The sequence below is a fragment of the Girardinichthys multiradiatus genome, chromosome 19 (genome assembly GCF_021462225.1).
Source record: "Girardinichthys multiradiatus isolate DD_20200921_A chromosome 19, DD_fGirMul_XY1, whole genome shotgun sequence".
Taxonomy (NCBI): domain Eukaryota; kingdom Metazoa; phylum Chordata; class Actinopteri; order Cyprinodontiformes; family Goodeidae; genus Girardinichthys; species Girardinichthys multiradiatus.
Genome location: NC_061811.1, coordinates 36783279 through 36810765, shown reverse-complemented (window position 1 = coordinate 36810765; position 27487 = coordinate 36783279). Strand labels below are relative to the sequence as shown.

The 27487-nt window shown below is 41.1% G+C and overlaps 1 protein-coding gene across 1 annotated transcript in view; it reads left to right on the top strand.

Annotated features, from left to right (window-relative positions):
- The first annotated feature begins 18526 nt into the window (after positions 1 to 18526).
- The window catches only part of LOC124884997 (nesprin-2-like), a 101957-nt gene continuing 92996 nt past the window's right edge, over positions 18527 to 27487 (top strand). The window contains exons 1-3 of the mRNA XM_047393122.1: positions 18527 to 18634; positions 23992 to 24096; positions 24600 to 24754. Coding sequence (XP_047249078.1) covers positions 24043 to 24096; positions 24600 to 24754 — 209 coding nt within the window. The 5' untranslated portion in view covers positions 18527 to 18634; positions 23992 to 24042. The remainder of the gene's footprint in view (positions 18635 to 23991; positions 24097 to 24599; positions 24755 to 27487) is intronic.

Sequence of the window (27487 nt, the reverse complement as noted above, 5' to 3'; positions counted from 1 at the left end):
TTCACAAGGTGACATTGGAACCATCAGGTGAAAAGTGTATGCAGGTAGGATTTATAGACAAAGCATGGAGGTCTCCAACCCGCTTTGCAGTTGTCAGAGCAAGAAGCAGAGTAACCTTATATGAAAGGAACTTCACATGTACTGACTCCAAAGGTTCAATGGAGGGTCACAAAGAGCTTCTAGTACCAATGTGGGATCCCAGGAAGTAAAACTGGGTTTAATCACAAGTCTGAGTCTACGAACCCCCTTTAAGAAGCGTACAGCTAGAGGATGAGCACCTGGTGTTACTCCATTAAAACCAATATGGCAGGCAGAAATGGCCGCCAAGTAGATCTTAATTATGGAAAAGGAAAGGGGGGGGGAGGCCTTTGGCTAATAAGCTGGACCTCTCAGCAGGTAGGCATACAGCTTCCACAGCCCGGGTGTGGATGAAATTCCCCCCCTCGCCCCCACCCCCGCCTGAGTGAGGCGATCCCGGCCAACAGGAAGTTGCCATGGCTCTGCTGCCAGCAGGCTGATTATCTCGGAATACCATGACTTTGCAGGCAAACGGGGTGCCACCAAAATTAGGGACAGACCCTGTTTGCGCACCCTCTCTAGTACAGGTAGTATCATTTCCGTGAGGAGTACATTGGGCCATGGATGGGCCAGGGCATCCGCTCCCAGTGGAGCATCCTGATCTGTTATGGAAAAGAACAGAGGACAGTGGTTGTTGGCTCTGGTGGCAAAAAGATCTACTGCTGCTGTCCCAAACAGACACCGTATCTGTGCCAGGGGTGAAGCCTCCACTCTCTCACCTGAGGTCCGCCTCTGGAGAGCAAATCTGCACCCAGATTCAGTCGTTCCGGGACATGAGTAGCTCTGATAGACAGAAAGTGTATGCTGCACCACTGCAAGAGGGTGTGTGATAGCTTCAGGAGAGGAAGTGAACAAGTCCCTCCCTGTCTGTTTTTGTATGAACATGTTGGTTTAACAGAACCTGGCAGAAATGTTCCAGAGCCAGAAGAACGACTAAGAGCTCCACGTAGTTTATGTGGAGTTGTACTGGTGTCCAAACCCCCATCATCGCCACGCCATTGCACGACGCCCCCCACCCCCTCAGGGAGGCATCCGTGGATACCACCTTGTGAAAGGTTACTCTCCCTATTGGCGAACTTCGGCACAACAGTCCTGGTTACCACCAAGGGCTGAGAGCCAACATACAGGCAGTTGCCATCGTTAACTTTCTGCTGCGGTGACGCCATGCACACAACCGGTGGTTGTGTGCATGGTGTGGTCCACCGCTGGAACAGGCGCATCTTCAGTAGACCGAGTGGTACTACTGCAATCATAGATACCATCATACCCATCAGCTGTAAGATGTTGTAAGTCTGGAAACGCAGTTTGTGTCCCAACTGAAACCGAGCTAGGCAGCTGTGAAACGCGGCCACTCTGTGGTCGGAAAGACATGCCCTGCTTGTAAGGGAGCATATTTTCAGACCAAGAAATGAAAATTGCTGACTTGGGATCAGCAAGCTTTTCTGAGAGTTTAACAAAAATCCTAGGCCTGAATGTGTGACAGAACCTGAGACAGCTGCACTGTCGCCAGCTCTCTGGAACTGGCTATTAAAGCCCAGTCGTCCAGATAAGTTAAAATGCGGACGCCTGTTTTTCTGAGAAGTGCTAGCGCTGCCTCTACACATTTTGCAAAGACAGACCAAAAGGCAGTACGAGGTACTCGTAAGCCTTGCCCTCAAAGGCGAATCTCAGAAACTGTCTGTGATCCGGGTGTATCACTATGTGAAAGTAAGCGTTTGTCAGGTTGATCGTGGTGAACCAATCGCCCAGGCTGATAGCACTCAGAAGCTGCATATTTATTTCCTCTCGCAGAACCTCTGCTGCTTGGGCCATTACCGCCGTGTTTACCACACCAATAAAGCGGGCTGGTCTCCGGCGAAACTGTAAATGGTAACCCATAGCAACGGCCCTCTCCACCCAAGGTTGGAGTGTGCATGCGCTCCACATGTGGAGATGTGCAGCTAGGCGACTGGCCTGTGGCACTATTGGTGGAACGGTGCTGCCCTCTCTCAACGTGCGAGAGAGGTGCAGCCTCATTTGGCTGTTGCCTGCAGCCATTTTATTTTGACTTTTTTCCATAGAAAAAGCTGTCTTTATTGAAACATTTGGAGCATACATACAAAACTTTGGAACAACTATAGTGCTCAGAAAAACATTCAATGCACCCAAACTGAGGGCTTTTAGTGCAAATGCATTTGTGGGGAAATTGTGCTTGGGAGACTGTGTGGGGGAAACACAGTGCTTCTTGGGACTGGAATCCCGAACAACACCAGCAAAACCTCTTTTGGGTGGCAGCTGCCGACAACTGGCAAACATGTCTCCCTGCTCCTGAAACCCCTGAATCTCGAGTCTCACAGCTAGGAGAACTGCGTCTTCTTCTTTCGGGACGTTGAGTCCCTCTGGAGCCCCGGAGGAGGACCCCTGCTCCAGGCCGTCTTTCGGGGTGCTTGGCCATGGTTTTGTGGCTGTGCCGTCTTAGGGCTCAAGCTCACGGGACATGTCATCCTCTTCAGTGGGTGTGGCAGTACAGTTGGTTTGCAAGTGCCCGAGCTGGATTTGGGTCTCACATCTTGCCTTGGGATGATACAGCACAGTGCTTCGGTCTGCTTTTTCATCAGGTCGAATTTCGCCTGTATGGACTTCGAGAGATTGCCCAAACAGCCCGTCGGCTACCACCGGTTCATCCTGGTAGACAGTTCTATCCCTATCCAGGATGTCAGAGAGCGTCAGCCACAGGTGCCTTTATGCAACCACCGTTGATGCCATCCCTCTGCCCAGGGACAACGCTGCACAACAGGATACACAGAGGATGTAGTCAGCGGTGATTCTCACCTCATTCAAGAGCGGCATCAAAGGGCTCTCCGGCAGTGTTGCGGCTCGGAGATCCGCCAAGCACATAGCTTGGTATGTTTGCAGCATGGTAATGGAGCTCAGGGCACAAGTGGTGGTCGCTTGAGCCCTGTAGATTTTTTTCCAATTGAGCAGCGGAGAACCTACAGTGCTTAGATGGAAGCGATGTTGGACCACCCACACCATGATTTTGGCGCGGTTGGACAGTGGCTTTTTCCACGTAGATGTCAACTTAGAAACAAAGTCTGGGAACATGGGTAGATGGTGCTGAACTGCGGCTGGCTCCAAAGGGAGGGCCTTTCCACGTCCAGGGTATCAGCTGCACGATGGCCAAGAGAGAAAAAAAGACATGTCGCCCGGGTCTGCAGGGGCAGCAGCAGCAGCCTGACTCGGCAGAGACTCATCCTCATCATCAGACAAACCATGAACATCCAAACCGATGTCCAGTACGTCCTCCTCTCCCTGAAGGGGTTCTAGTTGAAGCTGAGACCAAGCACCTTCATTATTGGCTAACCCTTCAATATAATCCATATGGTCTGCCCAGCTGGAAGCGGGGACTTCGACCCAAACGCCGTCCTCATCAGAATCAGACGAAACTGGGTTTCCCGACTCGGAGAGCAGTGGGTCTCACCATGAGACAGCAGCCCCTCCCAGCACCTTCTCAAGGAATTTAACCCGCCTCTCCAGGGTCGAGCGACAAAGCTGGTGACAGAACGCACATGCTTCGGGCCCCGCCAACGCTTTGCGAGCGTGAACGATCCCGAGACAGATGGGACAAGCCTCATGCTGGTTCCCAGGAGTGGCCGGTTTACCAAAGTTACTCCAAGAGGTCATCAACAATTCATCCAGGAGGTCACAACATAGTTTTTTAAATCATTTTAAGAATTATACAGTCCTATTGAAGGTATTTACCTCCTCACAGATTTCTTCTGGTTTTTTTTTCTTTCTTTTTTTTGACACTTGATGCAGATCTTTAACGAATTTTAATATCAAAGATAACCTGAGTAAATATAAAAAGCTGTTTTAAATTATTTCATTTAAGAAAAAAAATGTATCCAAACCAACAGGGCCCTGTGTGCAAAACCAATTCCCCCTAAACATAATAACTAGTTGATCCATCCTTTGGCTGTAACAACTGCCATTAAATGTTTCTAATAACTAGCAATACGTCTTTTACATCACTTGGATGAATTTTGGCCCCCTCTTCAGCTTATAAATCTCCCTCCACAAAAGGGAAGTTTCCTTCACTCAAACACTTTTTTACCCACTGTTTGTGATTGCTCATTCTAGACATGGTGGTTTTTCACAGTTTTGTCCAAAAAAAAACTATGGATCAAAATGATTCTTTGAGGTTTGGACATCAAACCACCAACAGCCTGGAACCAATAAAGATCTCCTGGTTGCTCCAAGCTACTGTTTTGGTGGATTGAATAGTTAAGTAGTCAAAGAAAACTTATAGAAAACCCATAAACCTGATATTTTGATGACAGATACCTGTGATAGTGTTCAGATGTCACTGATATACCAATATGACACATATTCTCTGTTACCATTAGCAACAGTACAGGGTGAAAGTTAATGAACTGGACCATAAGAGATCTGCGAAAAGTACCTAACAATTAAGAAAAGCTTTAACATTTATTAAGTCAAATACGTGTGACTGCAAAGAGGAGACTCACACTCATGCTAGAGAGCCCCAGAAATTGTGTATTGATTCCTGGGATTAGTGCGGGTGGCCTCTGGCAGCACTGAGACTAGAAGAGAGTCGTCTTTCTGCTTAATTAACACCAAAAATGTCAACATAGACAGATCATAGATGAGCCACAGAGAATCCTGCTGATACTTTATAAGATCCACAGTCATATTAACTAATGTGTATTCAACGGATAGAGATGATCCCTCATAAGGCACAAGAGTATCAGCCAGCTCGAATGGGATCAGTACAAGTTAACTAATGAGATTTCCAGCCAAAAAACGTTTGGAGTAAAGGTGAACCCAAAAGACAGTGCAGCATTTTTGACATAAAGCAATCCCTTTTATTTTTTATGGCATTTTACTGATTTGTTTTCTTTGAAATATTGTTTTGACTTTTAATGTATTTATTGATTTATTCTTTTTTATGGTAGCACCCATTCAGAATAACTTCTTCTTTTATTAACAGTGTTATTACTGTACTGGTTTATCTGAAGGGTGTTTAGTATTGTATTGATGCTAAACTGTTATTGTTTCTGTAAGTTTTGGTTATGGTTTGCATTCTTCTGGATATCACTCACCCCTGGACCACAAGCCTTGTCTGCCCTCTTTGTAAGTGTCAAAGATAAAGTTTTGAACACCAAAAACAGAAAGTTGAAACAGAACTGGTGCCTGCAACACGGCAATGACCCACACATATCAGGAAGTCCACCAAGGACTGACTGAGAATTAGGAAATGGAGATCTTGTCAAAGGAATGCCTATTCAAAGCCAAGATTTTGATTATATTGAGATGCCGTGAGGTGACTTGAAATATGTTGAAGATGCCAGAACTCCTCAAACATCTTCCCCAGACTGATGTCAGAGATGGTGGATGGAAACAGGAAGCTTCTTACTGAAGGTATTTCTGCCAAAGAGAGTAACACTAGCTATTAGGCGGTAGGGTGTCCTAACTGTTGCCTCAGTCAAAAAACTGATTTTTCAATATCTTTGGTTTAACCTTTAAAATACGGTTCATTTTGAGGGGGACTTGTAATTCAAAAGTATTTGTTCCCAGAAATAAATTAAAAAAAGATTAGAAATTGAGAGGGGATTTCTTTTCATAGTACTGGACATTTAATACGGTGGCCCTTTTTCACATGACTGTATAAGTAAACTAATCAGAAAATAAAAATAAATAAATAATGTGAGTTGCTCATAAACTGTCTGCATATGAGTCACTTTTGAATATGTGTTGTTTGTGAGAATATTTCAGTGACCTTCAATAACTGTGTCTCTCTGCACTGCTAACCTGTACAGAAATTCAGAGCTCAACAAAGGGTGGGTAAAATATTTAGTAGAAGAGACTTAATTTGATTCTTTTATGTAACAAACTGGCTTCAGGGCACCAGACCTGGTTTGGCATTGGAAGGACCTTGTTGGGAAACCCGTAGAAGAAAGCACAGTCCATCGGTTTCCTTAGATTGACAATTTTTCTTTATAGTTGGATAAACCTGAACTGTTTGTTATGGAACTGGATGTGAATGTGAATGTTGTGAAAGAAATGAATAGACTGAATGAAACAAAATTTAAATATTAACTTTTTTAATTCCTTTTATGGTGGTTACTTAAATAAACTGTTTTTAAATTAAACTAAACAATTTATTATTATTATTATTATGAGCTATAACAACATTTAATTTCCCTTTGGGATTAATAAAGTATTTTTGAATTGAATTGAATTGAATTGAATTGAATTAAGTTAAACTGATTTTAAAATGAAAAGTTGAACAGATGAAGAGCAGATCTTTGCTATTTAAATTCATATATCTATAACATTCATCCTGAAACTATTAGATAAATGTTACACAGGAAGAAGGGAAAAAAAGGAAGAAAGAAAAAAAATATATCACAGGAAAAATTAGCTTGTTTTGTATTTTGGGCAATCCATATTGCTTTAAATTGTGCATCATCCCACTGTTTTTAACATGGACCCCACCCAGACCGCTGTCTGACTCCAGGCTCCAACCACAGTACTTATGCAGTAATGATTCTGCACTGCTTCTGCATCCCCACTGTGCAGTACAGTAGTGTTATAAGGACTCTTCTCACTTTTAAAAGTGTGAAATCATGTCTCCTGCATGCACCAATGTGTGTGTCTGCACCACCCATGTTTTTTTTTTTTACTTATCTCTCTATTTGATCTTAATCTCCAAGTTCATTTTGCCAGCTTTATTTCCAAAGGAGTTGTCCTTCCTCCCCCTCCTCTCATTTGTCTCTTCCTCCTCTCCTCGTTCTTACTCTCAGTATTTTGTTTTCCATGCGGTCATTGTTGCTTTTAAGATATTCATTAGACTCTTTCACCCTAAATTTCCCTCTCATCTTCATTTTTTAAGTGTAATTATATACACCATGTTTTTTAGCTGGTTGTGGTGCTGTTATACCAGATACAGAATAACACTTTAGAGAAGGGGAACTTAAATCACTTCAGTCTAAATCATGCAATGTTTGTGTAAATGATGCAGATTGTAATTCCTCCAATGCCTGTATCTGACCTTTCTCAGCTATGGATAGATGGGCTAACCCAGCAGGAGGTGCTGCAGGAGATGCCGGCCTGGTTAAAGGCATCAAAGTCCCAGCTGGAGAAGTATAAGAACAGAATTAAGCAAGACCAAAACACAAACATGGACCTTAGAAGGATCCTAAAATACTGCAAGGTAAGGAGAATATTTTGACTGTACAGTTTAAAATGTGTTCGTTTTTTTCAGACAGTTAGTTTTGCTTCATGTACAGATGTTCATAGCTTTGTCAGTCTCTGTCTGATGGTTTCTCCTTCTGTTCACTGCATCTTTCTTAGGACTGTCAGATTGAGGCATCCGCCCATCAAGCCACACTAGATTATTTCAGTGAGCCATTACAGAAATGTAGTCCTGACAATGATCAAAGGGGGCGCTATGAAAACAACCAGGATGCAGAGCAGCAGGGTTGTTTGAACCATGAGCTGCTCAGTTTGCAGGACAACCTTCATGTTCTGGTAGGATTACTGCAAATCCAGTCCAACATGTTTCATATACCACTTGTCATTACTTTTATTTCACTTCATCTTCAAAACCCTGGACCCATCTTAAATATATTGGTAGATACAGTCCTCTGCAAAAGTATTCACACCCCCTCAATGTTTTTAACATTTTGTCACTTTACAACCTCAAGCTTCATACATTTTATTAGGATTTTATGAGACAGAGGAACACAAAGGTGTTCATAGTTGTGAAGTGGAAGGAAAAAGACTCAGGGTTTTAATAATTTGTTACAAATAAGAATCTAAATGTGTAGAGTGCATTTGCATTCTGTCCCCTGTCTCCCCTTGACTCTACCAAACTGAGTTGTTCATCAGGAGAAGTGGAGTCGTCCTTCAGCTCCTTAACTCCTCAGCTGTTGATGATGAGATTAATAACAGGAGCACCATCTGCAGTAGGCCAGCCATGCCCCCCCCCCCCCCCCCCCTAGCAGAGAATCTCTGTTCAAGGAGACTCACACATGCAAAACTCACACTCAAACAACTGGGTCATAACACCAGCAGGACAACGACCCTAAATGTACAGTCAGAGATATAATAGAATGGTTTGGATCAAAGCCTATTCATGTGTTAGAATGGCCTAGTCAAAGTCCAGACCTAAATCCAATGGGGAATCTGTGGCAGGACTTGAAAATTTACGTTCACAGATGCTCTCCAGGTAGACTGGGTTTAAGCTGTTTTACAAAGAAGAATGAGCAAAACTCTGTCTGTAAATGTTCAAAGCTGGTAGAGACAAACCCCAGAAGACTTGGAGCTGGATCTGCGGTCAAAGGGGATTCTGCAAAGTGTTAACTCAGATGGGCTCGATATATATGTATGCCACACTTTTTATATTTTGAACTAGAGAAAATATTTTAAAAACTAATTAATAATTAATTAACTTCCATTCCCTGCACTATTTTGTGTTGGTCTGTCAAACACATTAAAATACAGTGAAGTTTGTGGTTGAAACATGACATGAATACTTTTGCAAGATGTTTGGATACATACAGTTTAGGCTCCAAACTTCATGGTTCTTTCTTGATAAGCTATTTGCTATATTTGTATGTATTTATAGTTTGGAGTGGAGTGGTAGTTTTATCAGGCAGTAACTGGAGCATCTGACAGTGAGTCAGAACAGCAAGCAAAGCCTTCTTAGACAGCATAACCAGCATCTGATGGACAGGGTTCTATTTTGGGTTTGCATGAGGTCAAGTGGTTGAACCATCCCAATGCTCAATATGTGGGACATCCAGCTTTCACTGCCGGAACCAAGAGGTACCAAGACAGACCGCATCACTAGAGGATCATTTTATTCTACCCAGTGTTGTGGTGAGTGCTGTTGGCACACCAGTCCATAGTCTTCATTTGGTGTGGTCTCTCTTAGTCAACCATAACCTTCACATCATTTGTGGGTGCTGATGTTTCCACTGGTTCCAACTTTAAAATATCTCCACCCTCTATCTGGCCTCATGTCCCGCATCTAACTCCATCATGTGCTGGTGGTCTTATCTAATGTGTCTGTGAGGCATTCTCTGAGTTTGATGAGCTTCTCTAACTGCTTTGACAAGCTGCCAGAAGCTCCAGTTCATGTTTGATAACAAAATGACTCCACTCCTAATGCAACTGCTTATACCCGATGGCAGTCAAGACGTGCCAGATCCTTGTCAGTCAAATCTTTTGTATGCCCAGCACTGGTCTGCATGTGGACACAATTAGATCCAGATTGAACTATTGCCTTCAGGTGCTTTACTCAGCAGATGAAAAACATTTCCAAACATTTGCAACTATATTCGAAACGTAATACAAATGAATAATTCCTCAAGATTATTTGAGGATTATTTAAATAAATTTTACTAAAGAACTAGACTAAATAATACTGTGAGGTTTTAAAGATGTATGAACTAGATCGTTTTATACCAGTGAGCGAAGTCTGTGTGACCTGTTGAAGTTAACGGTTGGGTTCAGATTCATGAAGTGGAGCAGGATTTGAGGGACAGACTGGAGTGGGACACTCGACTGAAGCAGATCGACATCTGGATTACCGATCAGAACCTTTGGATCTACTCCGCTCAGTCCCCCAGTAGTCAAACAGAACTACAGAGAAGAATCAGCTCCTGTGAGGTGAGAGGTTACATCTGTGTGCAAACACTTCATCCAAATGAGATAATTTAGTGGGTTTCTGCTTATTATGGCATACGTTGCCTTGAAAATGAATTGTCATTAAAACCTTTTCACATTTTGTCACATTTCAACCAGAAAATTAATTGTATCCTATTGTGGTTTTAAGTGACAGACTGACACGAATAGCATCTCATTGTGAGGTGGAAGGATAATGATGAGTGGTTTTCATAATTTTAAGCTGCAGGTCTTTCGACCAACTCTGAGAAGTGATCCCACATCATTATGCTTCTTTCAACAATGAGATTCTTCTTGCCGCTCTTCCATAATATGAGATGTGCATGACTTGTAGATGTTCTGTCAATGTATTATCCAACCACAGGTGCAAATCTCTGCAGTTCCCCTAGAGTCAACTTATATCATCTTCCTTCCACCTCAGCTATGTGCTATTTTGTGTTAATCTGTCACATAAAATCCCAACAAAATACACTGAAGCTTGTGATAACTGTAACATGAAAAAACATGGAAAAGATTTAATTATACTTCCAGAGGTTTCTACAAGGGTTTTCCAAGGCCAAGCATCAGTTAAAACTGATTGAATTACAGCAGAAATTGCTTAAATATTTTGATATCTTCTTGTGTTTTAGAACCTTGAGGAGAAGATCAGGCAGATGAGCAGAGCTCTTTGGGAGCTGAGAGAGAAAACTTGTGCCCAAAAGGAGAAGAGCAGCAGTTATCGGATCTCTCAAACAGACGCCTTACTACAGGCCTATGATGCTCTCACACAACAAGTATGTGACATAGGAAACCTAAAAACTAGATGGCATTAAAGCTGCTCCGGTTTCTATTTGTATAATATGGAAGCCCTGAAAGGCAACTGAGAAAAAAAGGCTTATTTTGTAAGTGTTTGTTTTTGTTTTGTTCTTCTTTGTTCGGACACTAGAGGCACTGGAGTAAAGCCACACGCCTTCACTTACAGCTGTAATGTTTGTATAATGATAGATTGATAGATAGATAGATAGATAGATAGATAGATAGATAGATAGATAGATAGATAGATAGATAGATAGATAGATAGATAGATAGATAGATAGATAGATAGATAGATTGATAGATAGATAGATAGATAGATAGATAGATAGATAGATAGATAGATAGATAGATAGATAGATAGATAGATAGATAGATTGATAGATTGATAGATAGATAGATAGATAGATAGATAGATAGATAGATAGATAGATAGATAGATAGATAGATAGATAGATAGATAGATAGATAGATAGATAGATAGATAGATAGATAGATAGATAGATAGATTGATAGATTGATAGATAGATAGATAGATAGATAGATAGATAGATAGATAGATAGATAGATAGATAGATAGATAGATAGATAGATAGATAGATAGATAGATAGATAGATAGATTGATAGATAGATAGATAGATAGATAGATAGATAGATAGATAGATAGATAGATAGATAGATAGATAGATAGATAGATAGATAGATAGATAGATAGATAGATAGATAGATTGATAGATAGATAGATAGATAGATAGATAGATAGATAGATAGATAGATAGATAGATAGATAGATAGATAGATAGATAGATAGATAGATAGATAGATAGATAGATAGATAGATAGATAGATAGATAGATAGATAGATAGATAGATAGATAGATAGATAGATAGATAGATAGATAGATAGATAGATAGATAGATAGATAGATAGATAGATAGATAGATAGATAGATAGATAGATAGATAGATAGATAGATAGATAGATAGATAGATAGATAGATAGATAGATAGATAGATAGATAGATAGATAGATAGATAGATAGATAGACAATTCTAATTAAATCACGGATTTATTCTTTACAAGGAATATTGAATCTGCTCTGATTTTTAATAGACACTTGAATAAAATATTGTTCTTAGTCAGAGTTATAATGGCAGTTAATTAATGTACAGAAAGGTCAAATTAATTATTGCTATAGCAAGGATTACAGTTCAATACAATGCTGTGACTGCCACTCTGTTTAATCACAGCACACTTAGACCGTTGCAGGTTCAAGTTGTGTTGTTTTCACATAACTCACGTTCAGAACTACGTACGTTAGGTGGGAGTGAAACCAATCAAACACACATTCTACTTTCTGATAGTAGAGACAGACAGTGTCTTTCAAAATAAGAGCTGCACAACAACGGCATTCAGGAACATACGATAATAATACAATATAACTCTTTCCATACAAATATACATAAAAGACTTAGTTTTGATATTCAGCTACCTGAAATTATCCATCACAAAGCCTTATATCTCACATATACCTGTAAATATCAAACAGGTAGAGGTAAAATGAGATCGCAGCTTCACGAGATCAGGCTGTATTCCACAGGCTGAGAGCTTCAGCTACCGCTGAGGCCTGCCATCTGATGGGCTTCAGTTAGTGGGCCGTGCATCTCTGAAACCACTTAAAAGCAGGTTCATTTTTAAAGGACTGACTCCATATATGGCATTTAATGGTCAACTTCTCTTCTAAAAACAACTCAAAACACATTTTATAGCCAAACTTATAATAATGTTAACAAAATACAACGCTCTTGTTGCGCCACTCTTTTGTACACCGGAAAGGTATTACAAAACTACACACTTAGAAAAAATGAGAGGACAGAAAATATGTAGTTTTTCACTTGTCTTTCAGATTTGTTATTCCCAAAATAAACAAAAACAGTTTATTCTTCCCAATAAATTTTTATTCCACGGTTATGCCACCACTAAAATACAATTAAATAAACACATATATAAATAATTAAAGGATTATTATTTGTTATTGATTATTTATCCTACTTCTTTCTAATTTACTGCAGGTTATGATAAGCATGCACTGACAGTAGGTTTTAAGGCCATTTGCAAGAAACAGTCTTGGTCCCAAGAAAGAGCCATCATGGTGGGCATTGCCATTTGTCCTACAGATATCCTTGATCAATGCTGTAGTTAATTCTATTTCTTACATGAATATACAATCTTGGTGTGATAACAACACAGCATGACCAACAAATACACGATTTATGTGCTTTCAATGTATTTTAGTTTTATTTGAAACAATCTCATTTAAAACATAAAACACTGGTTCTTGAAAACAAGTTCTTTGAATATCCATTTCAGCAATTCAGCTGCTACTCAAGGTCTGTGGCTTTACTCCAGTGCCTCTAGCGGCAGAACGAAGTATTACAGGAACAAACACCTTTTTAAAAAAGAAATTATTTAACCTTAATTATTCCCGGAAAGAAATCCATTGAGATTATTAATCTCTTTTACAAGGATGTCCTGGCCAAGATAATTAAAAAAAATAAGCCTCTTAATTTAGTCTTCATTTGCCTTTCAGGGAAAAAATGTTCCCTGAAGAAAATAAACTTAAAATGTAATGTGGATTTGTTTTTTACTTAAAGACAACTTCGAAAGTTTTAAGAAAAATATAAAGTAGTCAAACTTAGAAAATTAGTCTGTACAAAATAGTTTTTTATATATTGCCTTTCAGGACTTCTGTAACATCATCATGTAGAGTCAGAATAAAAAGAAAGCAGAATTCAGATCATAGTTTGCTAGGTTTAAACTTGGACAGATAGGAGGTCAGCTAGCTCCCAACTAAAAATCCCAGCTGGTTTCTTTCTACCTCAAACTGAAGTGTTGCATTTTTTTTAACAGAATGAATCAGCCAAACAGAGGCTGATTCAGGCTCAGCAGCTGTGGAGCAACTTGGAAATTAAACAGAATCAAATGATGCTGAAAACTGTCAGAGCATCTGAGACTCTGGATTATTACAGCAGCCCACGGCTTACCCTGCAGGAGCAGAAGCATCGTCATGAAAAGCTTCAGGTAGGTCTCTGCCAGTGTTTTAGTGTACACTTGATAATATTAAACTCCTGGAATTCCTTGCATACATTTTCTCACATTGACAACAGTCTAATTTTATATTGTTTGCAGCTCTTACTTAAGGAGACACAAGCTTATGAGACGGACTGGGATGACCTGGGTGAGACCCTCTCATCTCTCAGAGAACTCATCAGTCCAGCTGTCACTGCTGTTGTCACTGATTGGCTTGAAAAGCAGAGAGACAGGTGAGGTGGACAGAAATAAAGACACTTAACAAGTCCAGCTTCTGACAAGAAATACAAAATCTTCACTCAGTGAGGCAGGATTTTCGTTCGGTTTTTTATCAAATTTAAATGTTGTAAATCATCAAACTTATTTTAATATCAGAGAAACGTAACCTGAGTAAATACAAAAAGCAAATAATAATTTCATTTATTTGGGAAAAAAATCTATCCAAACCAACCCCACACCCCCCACCTAACAGCTGCCATTAAGTGTTTGTGAAAACTGGCAATCAGTCTTTTATTTCACTGTGGAGGAATTTTGACCCACTCTGCTTTGCTAAAGGGTTTTACTTCATTCACAATGGAGGATTTTAAGGTCAGGCCACAGTGTCACAATCAGATGAAAATTGGAACTTTGACTAGGCCACTCCAAAATCTTTGATTGCCTTTTGAAATTGGTTATATTTTTCTGTAAATATGTTGTAATTATGCTGTAATTCAATGTAAAATAATTAATAGAGCCTATTGGTCTAGAAGCAGATTGGCTCATATTTATCCTGGGCTTGACCCCAACTGCCCCTAGTGCAAAATAGGTCTGGCAAATGTTACTCATATGTTTTGGTTATGTTCATCTTTGTCCAGATTTTGGGAATCTGTTGTTGAGTCCATATCTGCCATTACATCTGCCAATGTTCAGCCGTCCCCAGTGACTGCCCTCTTCGGGGTTCTCTCTCAGGGTCTTTCACTTCCTGTTTACTTTGCAAATATTGAAATGTTTTGACATTCTTGGCTAGGCATATTATTTTAGTGATGTAGAAGAGTCTGCATCTCCAACCATTTTATGAAATTAGAGAAAATCAAGTGCTGTCCGCTTAAATCAGGGTATACGTTTTCTAAAATCTGGCAACTTTTCCTAGAGCATGTTTCTTCTCTGGACCTTGACACAGCTGCATAGTACATGAGTTGCCTTCTGGCCTTGTGTAATGTATACTTGTACTTTATAGATATCATGACACTATTTTTGTTGGTTAAGGGTGTAGTGCACAGTTGTGATTCCTGAGTTATACTTTTTTCCTTTGGCTAAGGTTAATTTTTTTGTGTGTTTCTAACTTTAGAATACCCATGCATGTCTTTTGTTTTCCTTTGTAAAATGTGAAAATCCTTAACCTCTTAACATTTACTGAGGGCCCATGGAGTGTGGCAGTCCAATTACCTTCAGTTTGTATGTCCTTCAGGTATACTGAGCCATAGTCCACAAAAAGCAGCCACACGTAGCTCCTCCGCTGTTCTAGATGGGACAGTGCAGCATGGAGGGCTGTGGCTGCTGCATCTTCAGTGGATCTATTAGCCATATAGGCAAACTGGTGGGGTTCAAAGTGGTGTGACCCGATTTTCTAAGCATTTCATGATCAGTGGTGTCAGTGCAACTGGCCGATAGTCATTAAGACTTGAAATGTGGGGTTTCCTGGGAAGGATGGAGGATTTCAGACAGGGTGGGAGAGTGGATTGTGACAGGGAAAGGTTGCAAATATTGGTGAGGACTCCTGCCAGCTGGTCGGCGCAGTCCCTCAGCACCTGTCCAGGGACATTGTTGAGTCCAGCAGCCGTCCTCAGCTTGGCAGCCTACAGAATATGCCTCACCTCACGTGTTCTCCACAGTGAAGTGAAGCTGCTGTAGGATGTGGTGCAGCAGCTTGTTGTGGTGCCAACTTAAAGTGGGCAAAGAAGAGGTTCTGCTCTTCTGCCAGCAAGGCGTTACCATCAGCAGCACTGAGGTTGGCCTTGTAGTTGGTGAGCTGTCGGATCCCCTGTCACACCTGCCTGATGTTGTTAGTGTCCACGTGGTCCTCGATCCTTCTCCTATAGTCTGACTTGGCCTTTCTGATAATAATAATAATAAAATAAGCATTTTATGTCTTAAACAAATCTCTTCACATATCTAAATATGGTTTGCAAGTACAAGTGTTCACCAACCATATTTATAGTTGATTGAAAGGAACCATGGCCCCATTACAGTGTAGATATGTTCCCAAATGAGTTGTAGCTATAATGACGTACAACACTTAATGCAAGTCTCCTATTCAGCAATAGGTGTCCCTTCAGAGTGTCTGCATTTTAAAAAGAAACAGAAGAATAGTGCAGAGGAAGTAGGCAATTTGAATTGATACATTGCCTTGCAAAAGTATTTAAAGTGGAACAAAACCCCAAATCAACTTTTTTGCAGAAAAACTGTATTAATTGGGCCTTAAGTGTTAGGTCATTATGTTACTGTGCACTTTTAAAAATTTTTATATAAACATGTTTAATTCTGCAATATTTGTCCTAAACCGTCTGAGTGCTGCCCTCCTAGGGTTGAACAATGGCTACTGCAGTTGAATTTTCCTACTGGTTCAAACGATACAGCTTTGTACATGTCTACATCACAACTTCATGTTCGGTAATAATGATGTGTTCTATTTGTAATCGGAAGTTGGAATTTCCAACCTCTGAGTAGGAAATTTGAAATGAAATGCCGGCGAAAGTCGGAATGTTGGGGCAACATACCTGACTTCTTACTGTGACTGTTTTTAGCAGTTCTTTATTATTTATGCAACATTTAGTCCGTCATACACATAATACTTTCAGTGTTTATAAGATGAGATGCTTCAACACTGTTTATATGCATGAAATACTGCGTAGAACAGTGTTATTGTCATTGTTGTTGTTATGGACAGCTGTTACAGTTGCTAACAAAATAAATGAAAACTAACAGGAAACTGGAACGCTCACATTAGAAGATGACGTTAACTCTGACATCCCAGTTCCAACTTTTGAGGTTAATGGAACATAGCATAAAACCATCTGACTCAGACACATGCCCCTGTAGCAACTCAGCAAGCATTGATCATAGCGTTTTATGTTTATTTTATATATATATATAACATTTACTGGAGTGTACCGGAGTCAAATTCCTTGTTTGTCTGTACAAACCTGGCAATAAAGGTGATTCTGATTAAACCTTTGATCATATGCTTTACTTGAGATACTATAAATCTACGTGTAAATGCAAACATCCTGAAAGTTTGTTACTGCTTTAAACGTTAGCCCATGTTAGCACTGATGCTGCTAACATCACCACTCAGCAACTGGACCCATTCTGTCCTCCACTGCCTCTGCAGCACCAGCTATGGGCATGGCTGAGTCAGCGCCTTGAGCCAGTGTCACAAACTGACTCAGGCCCACTGGGCTCCACAAAGACTCCCTTAACATCCGGTGACAAGCAAGGTGAAAAATTCAGAGAGAAAGTCAACCAACGCTTGTACCTTAATCACCCCCGTTCATGAATGAATCTACCGGATACACAGACAGTAATTCAGTCGTACTTAACTTTGTGCATATGATCGGTGATCGTATGACACTCTTGGATCCAGTTGATGAGTTATGTCTGTTTGCCTGCAAAGAAACATTAGCGCGCTGTTTCTCCTGCCAGCTCTGCAGCGGGTCCAGATGGAAGAGATCAGTTCCTTGGGAAGGCGAGGGTTTTATACGGGCAGTGGCATCATGGGAAGTCCGCTGTTACCCCCCTTCCTAAGTTGCTGGAAGTCAGTTATTGCAGTTTATTATTATGAAACTTCCAGAAGAGTCCGTACCGCATTTCCTGTTGTAACCTTGGCTGTGGGTCCCAACAAGTGAAACCAAGTGTTTTCAAAAGTCACATATAAGGGAAACAGAACCCACCTGTGGCGAAACTAGATGACCGTCCATCTAAATTGAATCTGGTCAGAGTTGCTGGTAAGATGGATGGAGCTCAACAGCGGAACAATGACTCTAAAAATGAATGTTTCACAGCTCTGGCTTTGCTTATTGAAGAAGAACTTTAAATGTTCATGTAGAGCCAAAGCTTTTTATTTAGCTGTATAATAAAACTGCGAGATGACCATCCTCTGAGTGCTGTGACTCCCCACCTTGCTGCCAGTGGTTGTTTGACCCAGTTACTTTCTGTCTTCCAGCTGGACTCAGGTGTTAGGAGCTGTGAACCAACAGTTGCAGAAGAGTCAGGACGTCCTGGTGCTTTGGGAGGTTTACAACCAGCTGAAAGGGTCCCTGTCCAACAGCCTGCAAATGCTTCAGAGTGATTTCACTTTTAAGCTGAGTTCACTGACAGAACAAGACAACACTGTGGCGCAGGCTGCTGTCATGGTAACCAGCATGGAGGTAAAAATATTACCTAATAATGAATAGATTGTAAACAATGTGTAACAAACAGATCAGTCTTATAACCTCTCTTATCAAAGTTGTACTCTAGCACTCCATGTTTGCATGAGTTGAGATTTGATTTCCAGCAGGTGCCCAAAACAGACAAATGGTATTTCTTTAACATTATCCCTTAAATTGTCATTTAGGTTTTTTGTAGTTTTAATGGTTTGAAAGAAACGTGTTTTCATCTTGGTCACTATGAGGTGATGAGTTATGGACCCATATTGAGTACATAATTGGCAGCTAATGTCTTTATTCCCAAGCCATGTTTTTATCTCAGCCAGGTCTTCCAGCTGATGAATCATCTCCCAAATTATATCCCCTCTCTGTGTCCCTGTCTGCTTCCAGAGCATCCTGAAGAGAGCAAATACCCTGCTGTGTGACCTGGGACAGGTTCTGGAAGTCTCCAAGGACTTGACTGTCCACCTGGAACCTTTAGCTGCCGGCTTGGTCCAATCAAAGAGCCGCTTGCTGTCACGCAGTATCCTGCAGCTCAGACAGCAGGTATCAGCGAGGCGGGATCATCTCCAGGTAATAGTTTCATGAATGAATCCTTTGCTGTTTGTTCAAACTGGGATTTTCATAATCACAGTACTAATCCCCCTATTCCATTAGTACCCACTCAGCATTGTTCGTCTCGGGTTGGTTCTACACAGTGTGGTTCATTTTCCATGACAATTGAGTACCATCTCAATGTGGCGGGATCAATAGCTGGTCCCACAGTCCAAAAATGTAACTTGACGTGACTTGTAGTGACATGAACACAACAACAATGGAAGACCTGCTGCTCAGTCTATGGCTGTTGTCAGACTCAGAGTGAAAGAAGAGAGCCTGAGAAGGCTGCTGACAGCAAGACAGGCAAACGAGGCCCTCTTGATAATTAGAAAAGAGAGAGGGAAGCAATTGAGTGGTATCTAACTGAAGGGTACAAGCTAGAGGACATGTGATGGTGAGCTAACGGCACCTAATGGTAGCTTGCTAAAATGTTCATATACACCAGAAACCAAGCGTACAACAATTTAATGGTTGAAGATATTATTTGGTTATTACAATATATATGCTTTGACTATTGACACTGCCCCCTACCCAATCAAAGGCCTATGGTCTTCTGATGCATGGTTGCATAACTTGGCATGTTTGGAACCACATCCAAGCATGTACTAAAAATAGTAACAGTTCCACAGAACCGTTACTAATGGAAAAGCGTAAAAAGCGAGTTGAGACGTACCTAGCTGCGCTATGTGGGAACTAGTGGGAAAGGTGCATTAGGGGGCAAATATCAGACTTGTATGCTGGTGAAGATTCTAAGTCATCCAGGACATGCCAAATCCAAATAAGGCTAAAAAAAGCAAACCAAATGACCTCACTTCTTGTAGTTGAAGACATTTTGCTCTTTATCTCAAGAGCTTTCTCAGTTCAAAGCTAGGGAGGGTGATGTTCCAAGCTTTTAAGCTGTTTGAGATGTGCTGTGAAATCTATAGCCTCCTCCTCTGGTTAGTTTCTTTCTTTCTTTTGGCTTCCTTCAGTCCTCTCTAACCCCATCTATCTTCTCTGTCCACAATATGAGCATTTTTGTCCTTAAAAGTGTGTCCCTTATCCCTGAGGTGTAGGTGCACAGCTGAGTCTTGTCCTGAGAATCTGGCTCTCTACATCTGTAGAGAGGCTGTTTAGATTCTCTGATAAAGATGTCTGAGCATTCCTCGCTGCACTGAACTGCTTACACCAAACTGATGAGTTTGTGTTTGGGTAATTGTCCAGGACTGAAACAATTACTCAAATGATTCAAGTTCCTTAATTACTAAAATTCTTCGAGGCAAATTATGTGCCTCAAGGCTTTGTTAAGTGCTGTTTAACTTTTCTGTTTGTGAACATTTTCACTACAGACGCAGCTAGCACCAAATTAATGTTAACCAGAAAGGGCTGAGCTTCTGAAATGTTGATGTTAGAACTGGTTTGGGTGCAGATGCATCCTTTGCTACAAATGTTCAAGTGTACACTAACAGCATGCTGTATTATTGCTTTTTATGCAACGAAAAGTTGATTTTCTTTTTTTTTTAATTTAATTGCCCTGCGATGGACTGGCAACCTGTTCAAGGTGTACCCCGCCTCTCGCCCACAGACTGCTGGAGATAGGCACCAGCTCCCCCGTGACCCACTATGGAATAAGCGGTAGAAAATTACTGACTGACTGACTGATGAAAAAATTTATTATTTGTTTAAATACATTTTCTCATTGATGTGTCTCTATTACTCATAGAATAAGCTTACGAAGTTCTGCAGAATGTTCAAATTTTTTTATTCAATTACTTGATTAATTGTCAGAATAATCAATGGAATACTTGGTTGCTGAAATAATCTCTATTCTGAAATGCACCAGTTGTGTTTGGAAAAAATCCCTCTGAGCCTCTCAGATGTTCCAGCAATGTAAGGGGTTAGAATGTTCTGCTGTTTGTTCCTTTCCTTGTTCTGTTCAGTGGTGTGTTTTCTGGATTTCCTCGCTGCCTTAACAAAGGCCCAGTTAGGATATCCGCAGGTTTGAGAGCTTTTTTGACGTGGTCCTGTTCTTCAAAAACACTTTTCATAGGGATATGTTAGGCCCAGTGGTGTAGAGCTCTGATGACAGACCGTTTGTGTTACAGTGAGTGGGGAGAGTCAAACGGAAGGTACTGATCGGTGTGGGTTGGTTTCCTGTAAACCTCAATGTTGAGGCTTCCATCTCCTTCCAAGTGCACCAAACAGCCCGAAAAAGGCAGCTTGTTGTAGTTGTCTCCATGTGAACTTGGATGTGCAGAACCTCTCCCTTGACCTGAGAAAGTCCTTCCGATGAAGAGCGAAATGTATTCAACTACAAGAACCAAAGTCCAGTTGGTTTATTTCTTTAATCCTTTTTGGATCAGACTTTTATGTGACATCTAGAAATACTTAGGCTGCTCTCCTGGACACAAAGTAATTCATACCCTCTGAATATTTTCACATTATGTTACATATCAACCATAGACTGTGGTGTATTTTATTGGAACTTTATAAGATAGACCAACCCAAAGCTACAATGGTAAGCCTGTACACTGTGCCTGTCCCTCTTTTATTGTATGATTAAGGCTAACCCCCCACCCCCCTTTTAGACCCCAGAGCCTGATGGGTCTTTTCCAAGCAGAAACTTCAGGAGGTCTGTTTAAGCTGTTGTCGAGAAGGATGCGTCCAGTCTGCCTCCATCTGAGTGCCACACCCCTCTTCAGCTGATGGATTAGCCTGACTGAGCAGCCCAGGAGCCACACCCGTTAATGGCAGCTCCCTCTTGCATGACAAGTTTCGCTTGGTATATGGGCTAAGTTTATTTTAGTGACTTAGAATTAAGCCCCAAGAGTTTATTTTTTTTTCACAGGATATGGCTTGAGGCGACCTACAAAACAAATGGGTAACTGGAAATTACTGGGTAACTGGAAAACGGGGTAAACACGTAGTCCTGAAAAATTGGTAATTTGGAATACAAACAAAATTACGCAAGAGGTGGCAATCTGAAATTTGGTTATCTGAAAGTTTAGTAATTCCAACTGATTGGAAAACCGGTAATCCAGAAGAATCAGTAATTCCGCACGAAAAGGCAAAAACAGTAATCCAGAAAGATTGTCAGATACCAAAAACCCAGCAGTCCAGTTTTTCAGCCTTCAGTGTGTCCGACAGATCTGACAAGATGTCTAATTCTAGGGCCTCAGTTCTTCAGATTCTAAGTTTGAACCCCTTTTGATGCAGATATTCAGTCACAATTGAGGCTCTGATACTCTCAAAAATCTGCTGTCACAATTCTGTCACAATCTCTGTCTACTATGTTGACTCAACGCTCTGCAGGAAAATGCCTGGTTCTTTATTTCATTCTCATACACCCTAGGGGGACAGGGAACTTTCACACCTCTCCTTGCTACTTGTGACTGGCTGTTAGTTTCCTATTAACACCCCATTATTACTTTGATTATACATTCATATTAAACATTTTTGTGCTTTTGGAGTCAGGTCCAGGTATGCTTTTTTGAACTTGCTTAACATCTCTCTATTGCCTAATTTTGGGAAGTACCTGGCCGCCTGTTGCCTCCCAACCCATCGCTCTTGCCTTGTTTTAGGGAAGTAACTGGGATTTTGTGTTCCTGCTGTTTGGACCTGGGCCCCACCGCCCAGGGCAGCTTCCCTCTACATGCTTGTTGCGTTATAACTGTCACTTTGTCTCTCAGCCTGCAGCATGTTTTCTTCCCCTTGCTTAATGATTACAGGTCATAACCTTTCCAACACATTACATTGAGCTTAATCAGGGGACAACAGAAATTAATAAAACATTATTGAGTATATAAATTATTTAAAAAATCACCTCATAAATCTGTGAAAATCAATTCATTACTTTATACTTATCTTAATTCCTCCTTGTTAATTATTAAAATGATTACTTTCAAGAAATCACCTTGTAACTGACTCTAGTTGTCAATCATCGTACCCCGATCTTATAACCTTTAGCACCTCTTCACTCATTTCAATGAATATAGATAACTTGAAAGATTTTAAGTTACTTGGCAAAATTAAAATGGATAGAAAGGTGACTGGATGATCATAAGACAACTTCATAAGCACAACCGATTTTGTAAGCACTCCCCCTCTACTATCTATCCTTCCCGGTCCAAGCCCTTTCTTCCAGCATGGGAATATGAAAGAATCTCAGCTTATTTTAAAAATCTATAGATTCAAATGGTAACCTGAACCTGGAACACTGTTTAGTTGGATCTGATGTCACTCCAGATCCAAGTTCAGACTTCAGAGGCAAATGGATCAGAGCCAGCACCATTAATTCTGGGTTCACAAATATTTAACATTTAAAGACAATACTGGACTCTGTCTTCTCTTTTCTTCTTCCTTCTTCTCCTTCAATGCCCCCTTTCTCTCTGCTCCATAATATATTTATTGATTTTGGATGAAGTTTTCTTCCTTAGAACGGTTTCTACATGGTATACCTGCTGCAGAAGGCTAAATCTGATATGTGTAGTCCTCACCAGCTCCTTTTTTAATAAACTGTAAACCCTTTTTTTCACCAAGGGACTTTTCTTGGTTTGTTCTGGCCAGTGTTTACATCCCATCACAAGCCAGCACATCAGATGGTGAAAAACAGTTCGCTAAACTGATTACAGTGGAGAAAGAACACCCAGACTCTGTAATAAACTTTCAAAATACAGACAACATGTAAAGTATCCCACCAGAGTGTTTAAGTTCTATCCATCTTCTGCCACACAAAGCATTTTGCATGTTGACCCAGTAGTTTAAACATGGTCTAATCTGAGCAGAAACCCTTCCTCCACATATTACTGCCATATTACATGTTGTGTTCCAATATTTAAATGGGACTCCTCTGGCTTTTTTAACACAATGGCTTCTTGCCTTTCTTCGATTAGGGCCAGATTTTTGAGTTGCGACTAATAGTTGTCCTGTCGTTATGTTATCCCACCTTATCTGGATTTTATTTAGGGGTAGCAGAGTAGGGATTGAATACAAAGGCACACTTATCATTTAGATTTATTTTTGTAAATAACTTTAAAAAACATGTATCATTTTCCTTCTGCTTTACAATTATGCTCCACTTTGTGTTGGCCGATCATATGAAATCCCAATAAAACCCATTAGAGTTTGTGGTTGGAACATGAAGAAATGTGAGAAAGTTCAAGGGCATGAATTCTTCTGCATGCAACTGTAATTAGACTAAGTAGCAGGAAGGTTTTACATGTATTAACTCGCCGCCTGTAGCTGCAGCCCTTTCTAGTCCACAGGTCACCTGTCTTCTGAATGCCCTGCGTGTCACAGTGACCCAGAAATGAGGGTGTGCCTGGCCTCCTGCCATGTGTCTGGTTTGTGTGCAGGAGGAGCTTAAGTGGCTGCAGGACTTTGAAAAAAATCTGGAGTCTCTGGAGATGACTCTGGAGGATTGGCAGCGGCGGCTGGAGAGCGGAGCTCAGACAGACCAGGTGAGACATCATGAATGTAACTTTTAAACAGTTGTTTTGAGTCTTTTATTGTCCTCAGTAAGGTTCAGATGGATGGTAGGATGTTTGTGCTTTAGTTGTTCTGCTGTGTGTCTGTTTGTGTGAGTTGAAGATCCAGTTTGTAGGTTTATCATCACTCAGTGTTGCAATTTAGTCACTTTTCATCAAGCTCCTAAATGGTTCTGTTTGTACGAAGCTTTTGTTTTAAGAGTCAAGAATGAATACTAGTTTTAGAATGAATAAGCATATAACAGCTGAAAACTCACAACAAACTGTGGAACAGTATTTAATCTGCTTGGAACAAAGGAAGATAAGACGCACTCTTGTGAATGAAGCATAAAGACAGGAAGGGAAGGGGACTAAATGACAGCGGCAGAACAAAGAACATATATATAGAATGTAATCTTCCGGTTCTCTGCTGTGATGTCATGTGAAGCTGGTCTAGACTGTTGTTATTTCCACTCATGCCACCATATGTTTCGAAGTTTGGCCTCCTGGAGCTGAGTGGCTTGTCTGCTGACCTGGACGTGCTGAATGAGCGGAGCTGCAGCCTGACTCTGGGTGGTGCTGCAGCACACCGCCTGCAACGACTCAACCGCTGCTGGGCTGAGACGGCCACGAGAGCAGAGGAGGCCTGCAGGTCAGTAATTTACACATCCAGCACCAGCCATGTTCAGTGGCAACCCTGGTAAATATGTTATTTATCTGTTATCGTGACGGCCTAATCTCAAGCTGCAAAACATCTGCAAAATCAAACCTTTAAGTACAATTATTGAGTGCACAAAAAACGTATTGTTTTCAACTAAATCACTGCTGGCATGTTTATTTCTGACAATTTCCTATAATAATGCAACATTTTTTGTTTCATTATTTATAGTACATTAAGAAACCCATGACTTTCTGTTTCCTGGGATATAAATATGACATTACACGGACACCCGTTTCAGGCTACCAGGCTGGACGAGGAGCCATGTATCTTGGCAGGATGGCTAGGGAGGTGAAAATGTCTCTTATAGGTAGGGTTGGATGTTGGTGGTCTCCATAAATACCAGAAGATACTTTCAAATATCCAGAGTGATGCTAGGAGTCTGCTAAACTCCACTAAGATTCTGGCTGATCCCTCCCACCCCGGTCACAGACTCTTTGAGACTCTCCCCTCTGGCAGGAGGCTGCGGTCCATCCGGACCAAAACCTCACGCCACAAGAACAGTTTTTTCCCATCTGCCACCAGCCTGGTTAACAAAGCCCGGAAACCACCCTGAAATATTTAAAGCTGTTATTTTTCATAATTTAGATGATTATGGTTTACAGATTATGAAAATCCCAAATTTATTTTTGCAGAAAATTTGAATACTGTGAAAAAGTTAAATACATAGAAAGTTGAGTGGAAGGAAAAAGTATGGCAGTAAAAAGTGCACCTGCAACAGGCAGAACCGCAGTTTTGACAGAATTGTCAAGGAAAATCTATTCAACAACTTGGAGGAGCATCACAAGGAGCAGACTGAGGCTGGAGCCAAAGCATCAAGAGCCACTACGCACAGACCAATCCTACACATGGGCTACAACCTGGGATAAGTAGAAAAAGAAGTGGACTGTTGCTCAGTGATCCAAAGTCTTCTGTTGGTGAAGTTTGCATTTCATTTGGAAATTAAGATCTCAGAGTCTGGAGGAAGAATGGAGAGTGACAGAGGTTTCCACAGTCTGCCATTATTTAGGGTGCCACATCATCTGCTGGTTCTGGTGCACTGGGTTTTCCGAAGTCTACATTCAGCACAGCCATCTACTAGGACATTTTAGAGCACTTCATACTTCCTTCTTCTGACAAGCTTTATGGAGATGCTGATTTCATTTTCCAGCAGGGCTTGGTACCTGCCCACACTGCCAAAGGTAGCAAAAGCTGCTTCAATGACCATGGTGTTACTGTGGTTGATTGACCAGTAACTGTCCTGACCTGAACCCCATAGAGAATCTATGAGCTGTTGACATTTCCAGTGGTTGGAAGCTCAACACAAACAATCCTCAAAGCTGACTATGTTCAGTTATGCGAAGATTTACCAAAGTTGGTCAATCCACTCCTTCAACGATCCTACTAAACCTCCTCAAGGAGGAAACAAATTGATGTCCTGTAGATGGCTCCTTTTCCTGCATAAAAAATTAAATAAAAGCACCAAAAGTGCTAAAGAACAAAATGGCAGAGCAGTGAATTGAACGGCAGTTTAACAAGGTTAGGTTTCTGTTCTATTATACAGGTCCTTCTCAAAAAATTAGCATATTGTGATGAAGTTCATTATTTTCCATAATGTCATGATGAAAATTTAACATTCATATATTTTAGATTAATTGCACACTAACTGAAATATTTCAGGTCTTTTATTGTCTTAATACGGATGATTTTGGCATACAGCTCATGAAAACCCAAAATTCCTATCTCACAAAATTAGCATATCATTAAAAGGGTCTCTAAACGAGCTATGAACCTAATCATCTGTATCAATGAGTTAACTCTAAACACCTGCAAAAGATTCCTGAGGCCTTTAAAACTCTCAGCCAGGTTCATCACTCAAAACCCCAATCATGGGTAAGACTGCCGACCTGACTGCTGTCCAGAAGGCCACTATTGACACCCTCAAGCAAGAGGGTAAGACAGAAAGAAATTTCTGAACGAATAGGCTGTTCCCAGAGTGCTGTATCAAGGCACCTCAGTGGGAAGTCTGTTGGAAGGAAAAAGTGTGGCAGAAAACGCTGCACAACGAGAAGAGGTGACCGGACCCTGAGGAAGATTGTGAAGGGCCGATTCCAGACCTTGGGGGACCTGCGGAAGCAGTGGACTGAGTTTGGAGCAGAAACATCCAGAGCCACAGTGCACAGGTGTGTGCAGGAAATGGGCTACAGGTGCCGCATTCCCCAGGTCAAGCCACTTTTGAACCAGAAACAGCGGCAGAAGCGCCTGACCTGGGCTACAGAGAAGCAGCACTGGACGGTTGCTCAGTGGTCCAAAGTACTTTTTTTGGATGAAAGCAAATTCTGCACGTCATTCGGAAATCAATGTGCCAGAGTCTGGAGGAAGACTGGGGAGAAGGAAATGCCAAAATGCCAGAAGTCCAGTGTCAAGTACCCACAGTCAGTGATGGTCTGGGGTGCCGTGTCAGCTGCTGGTGTTGGTCCACTGTGTTTTATCAAGGGCAGGGTCAATGCAGCTAGCTATCAGGAGATTTTGGAGCACTTCATGCTTCCATCTGCTGAAAAGCTTTATGGAGATGAAGATTTCATTTTTCAGCACAACCTGGCACCTGCTCACAGTGCCAAAACCACTGGTAAATGGTTTACTGACCATGGTATCACTGTGCTCAATTGGCCTGCCAACTCTCCTGAC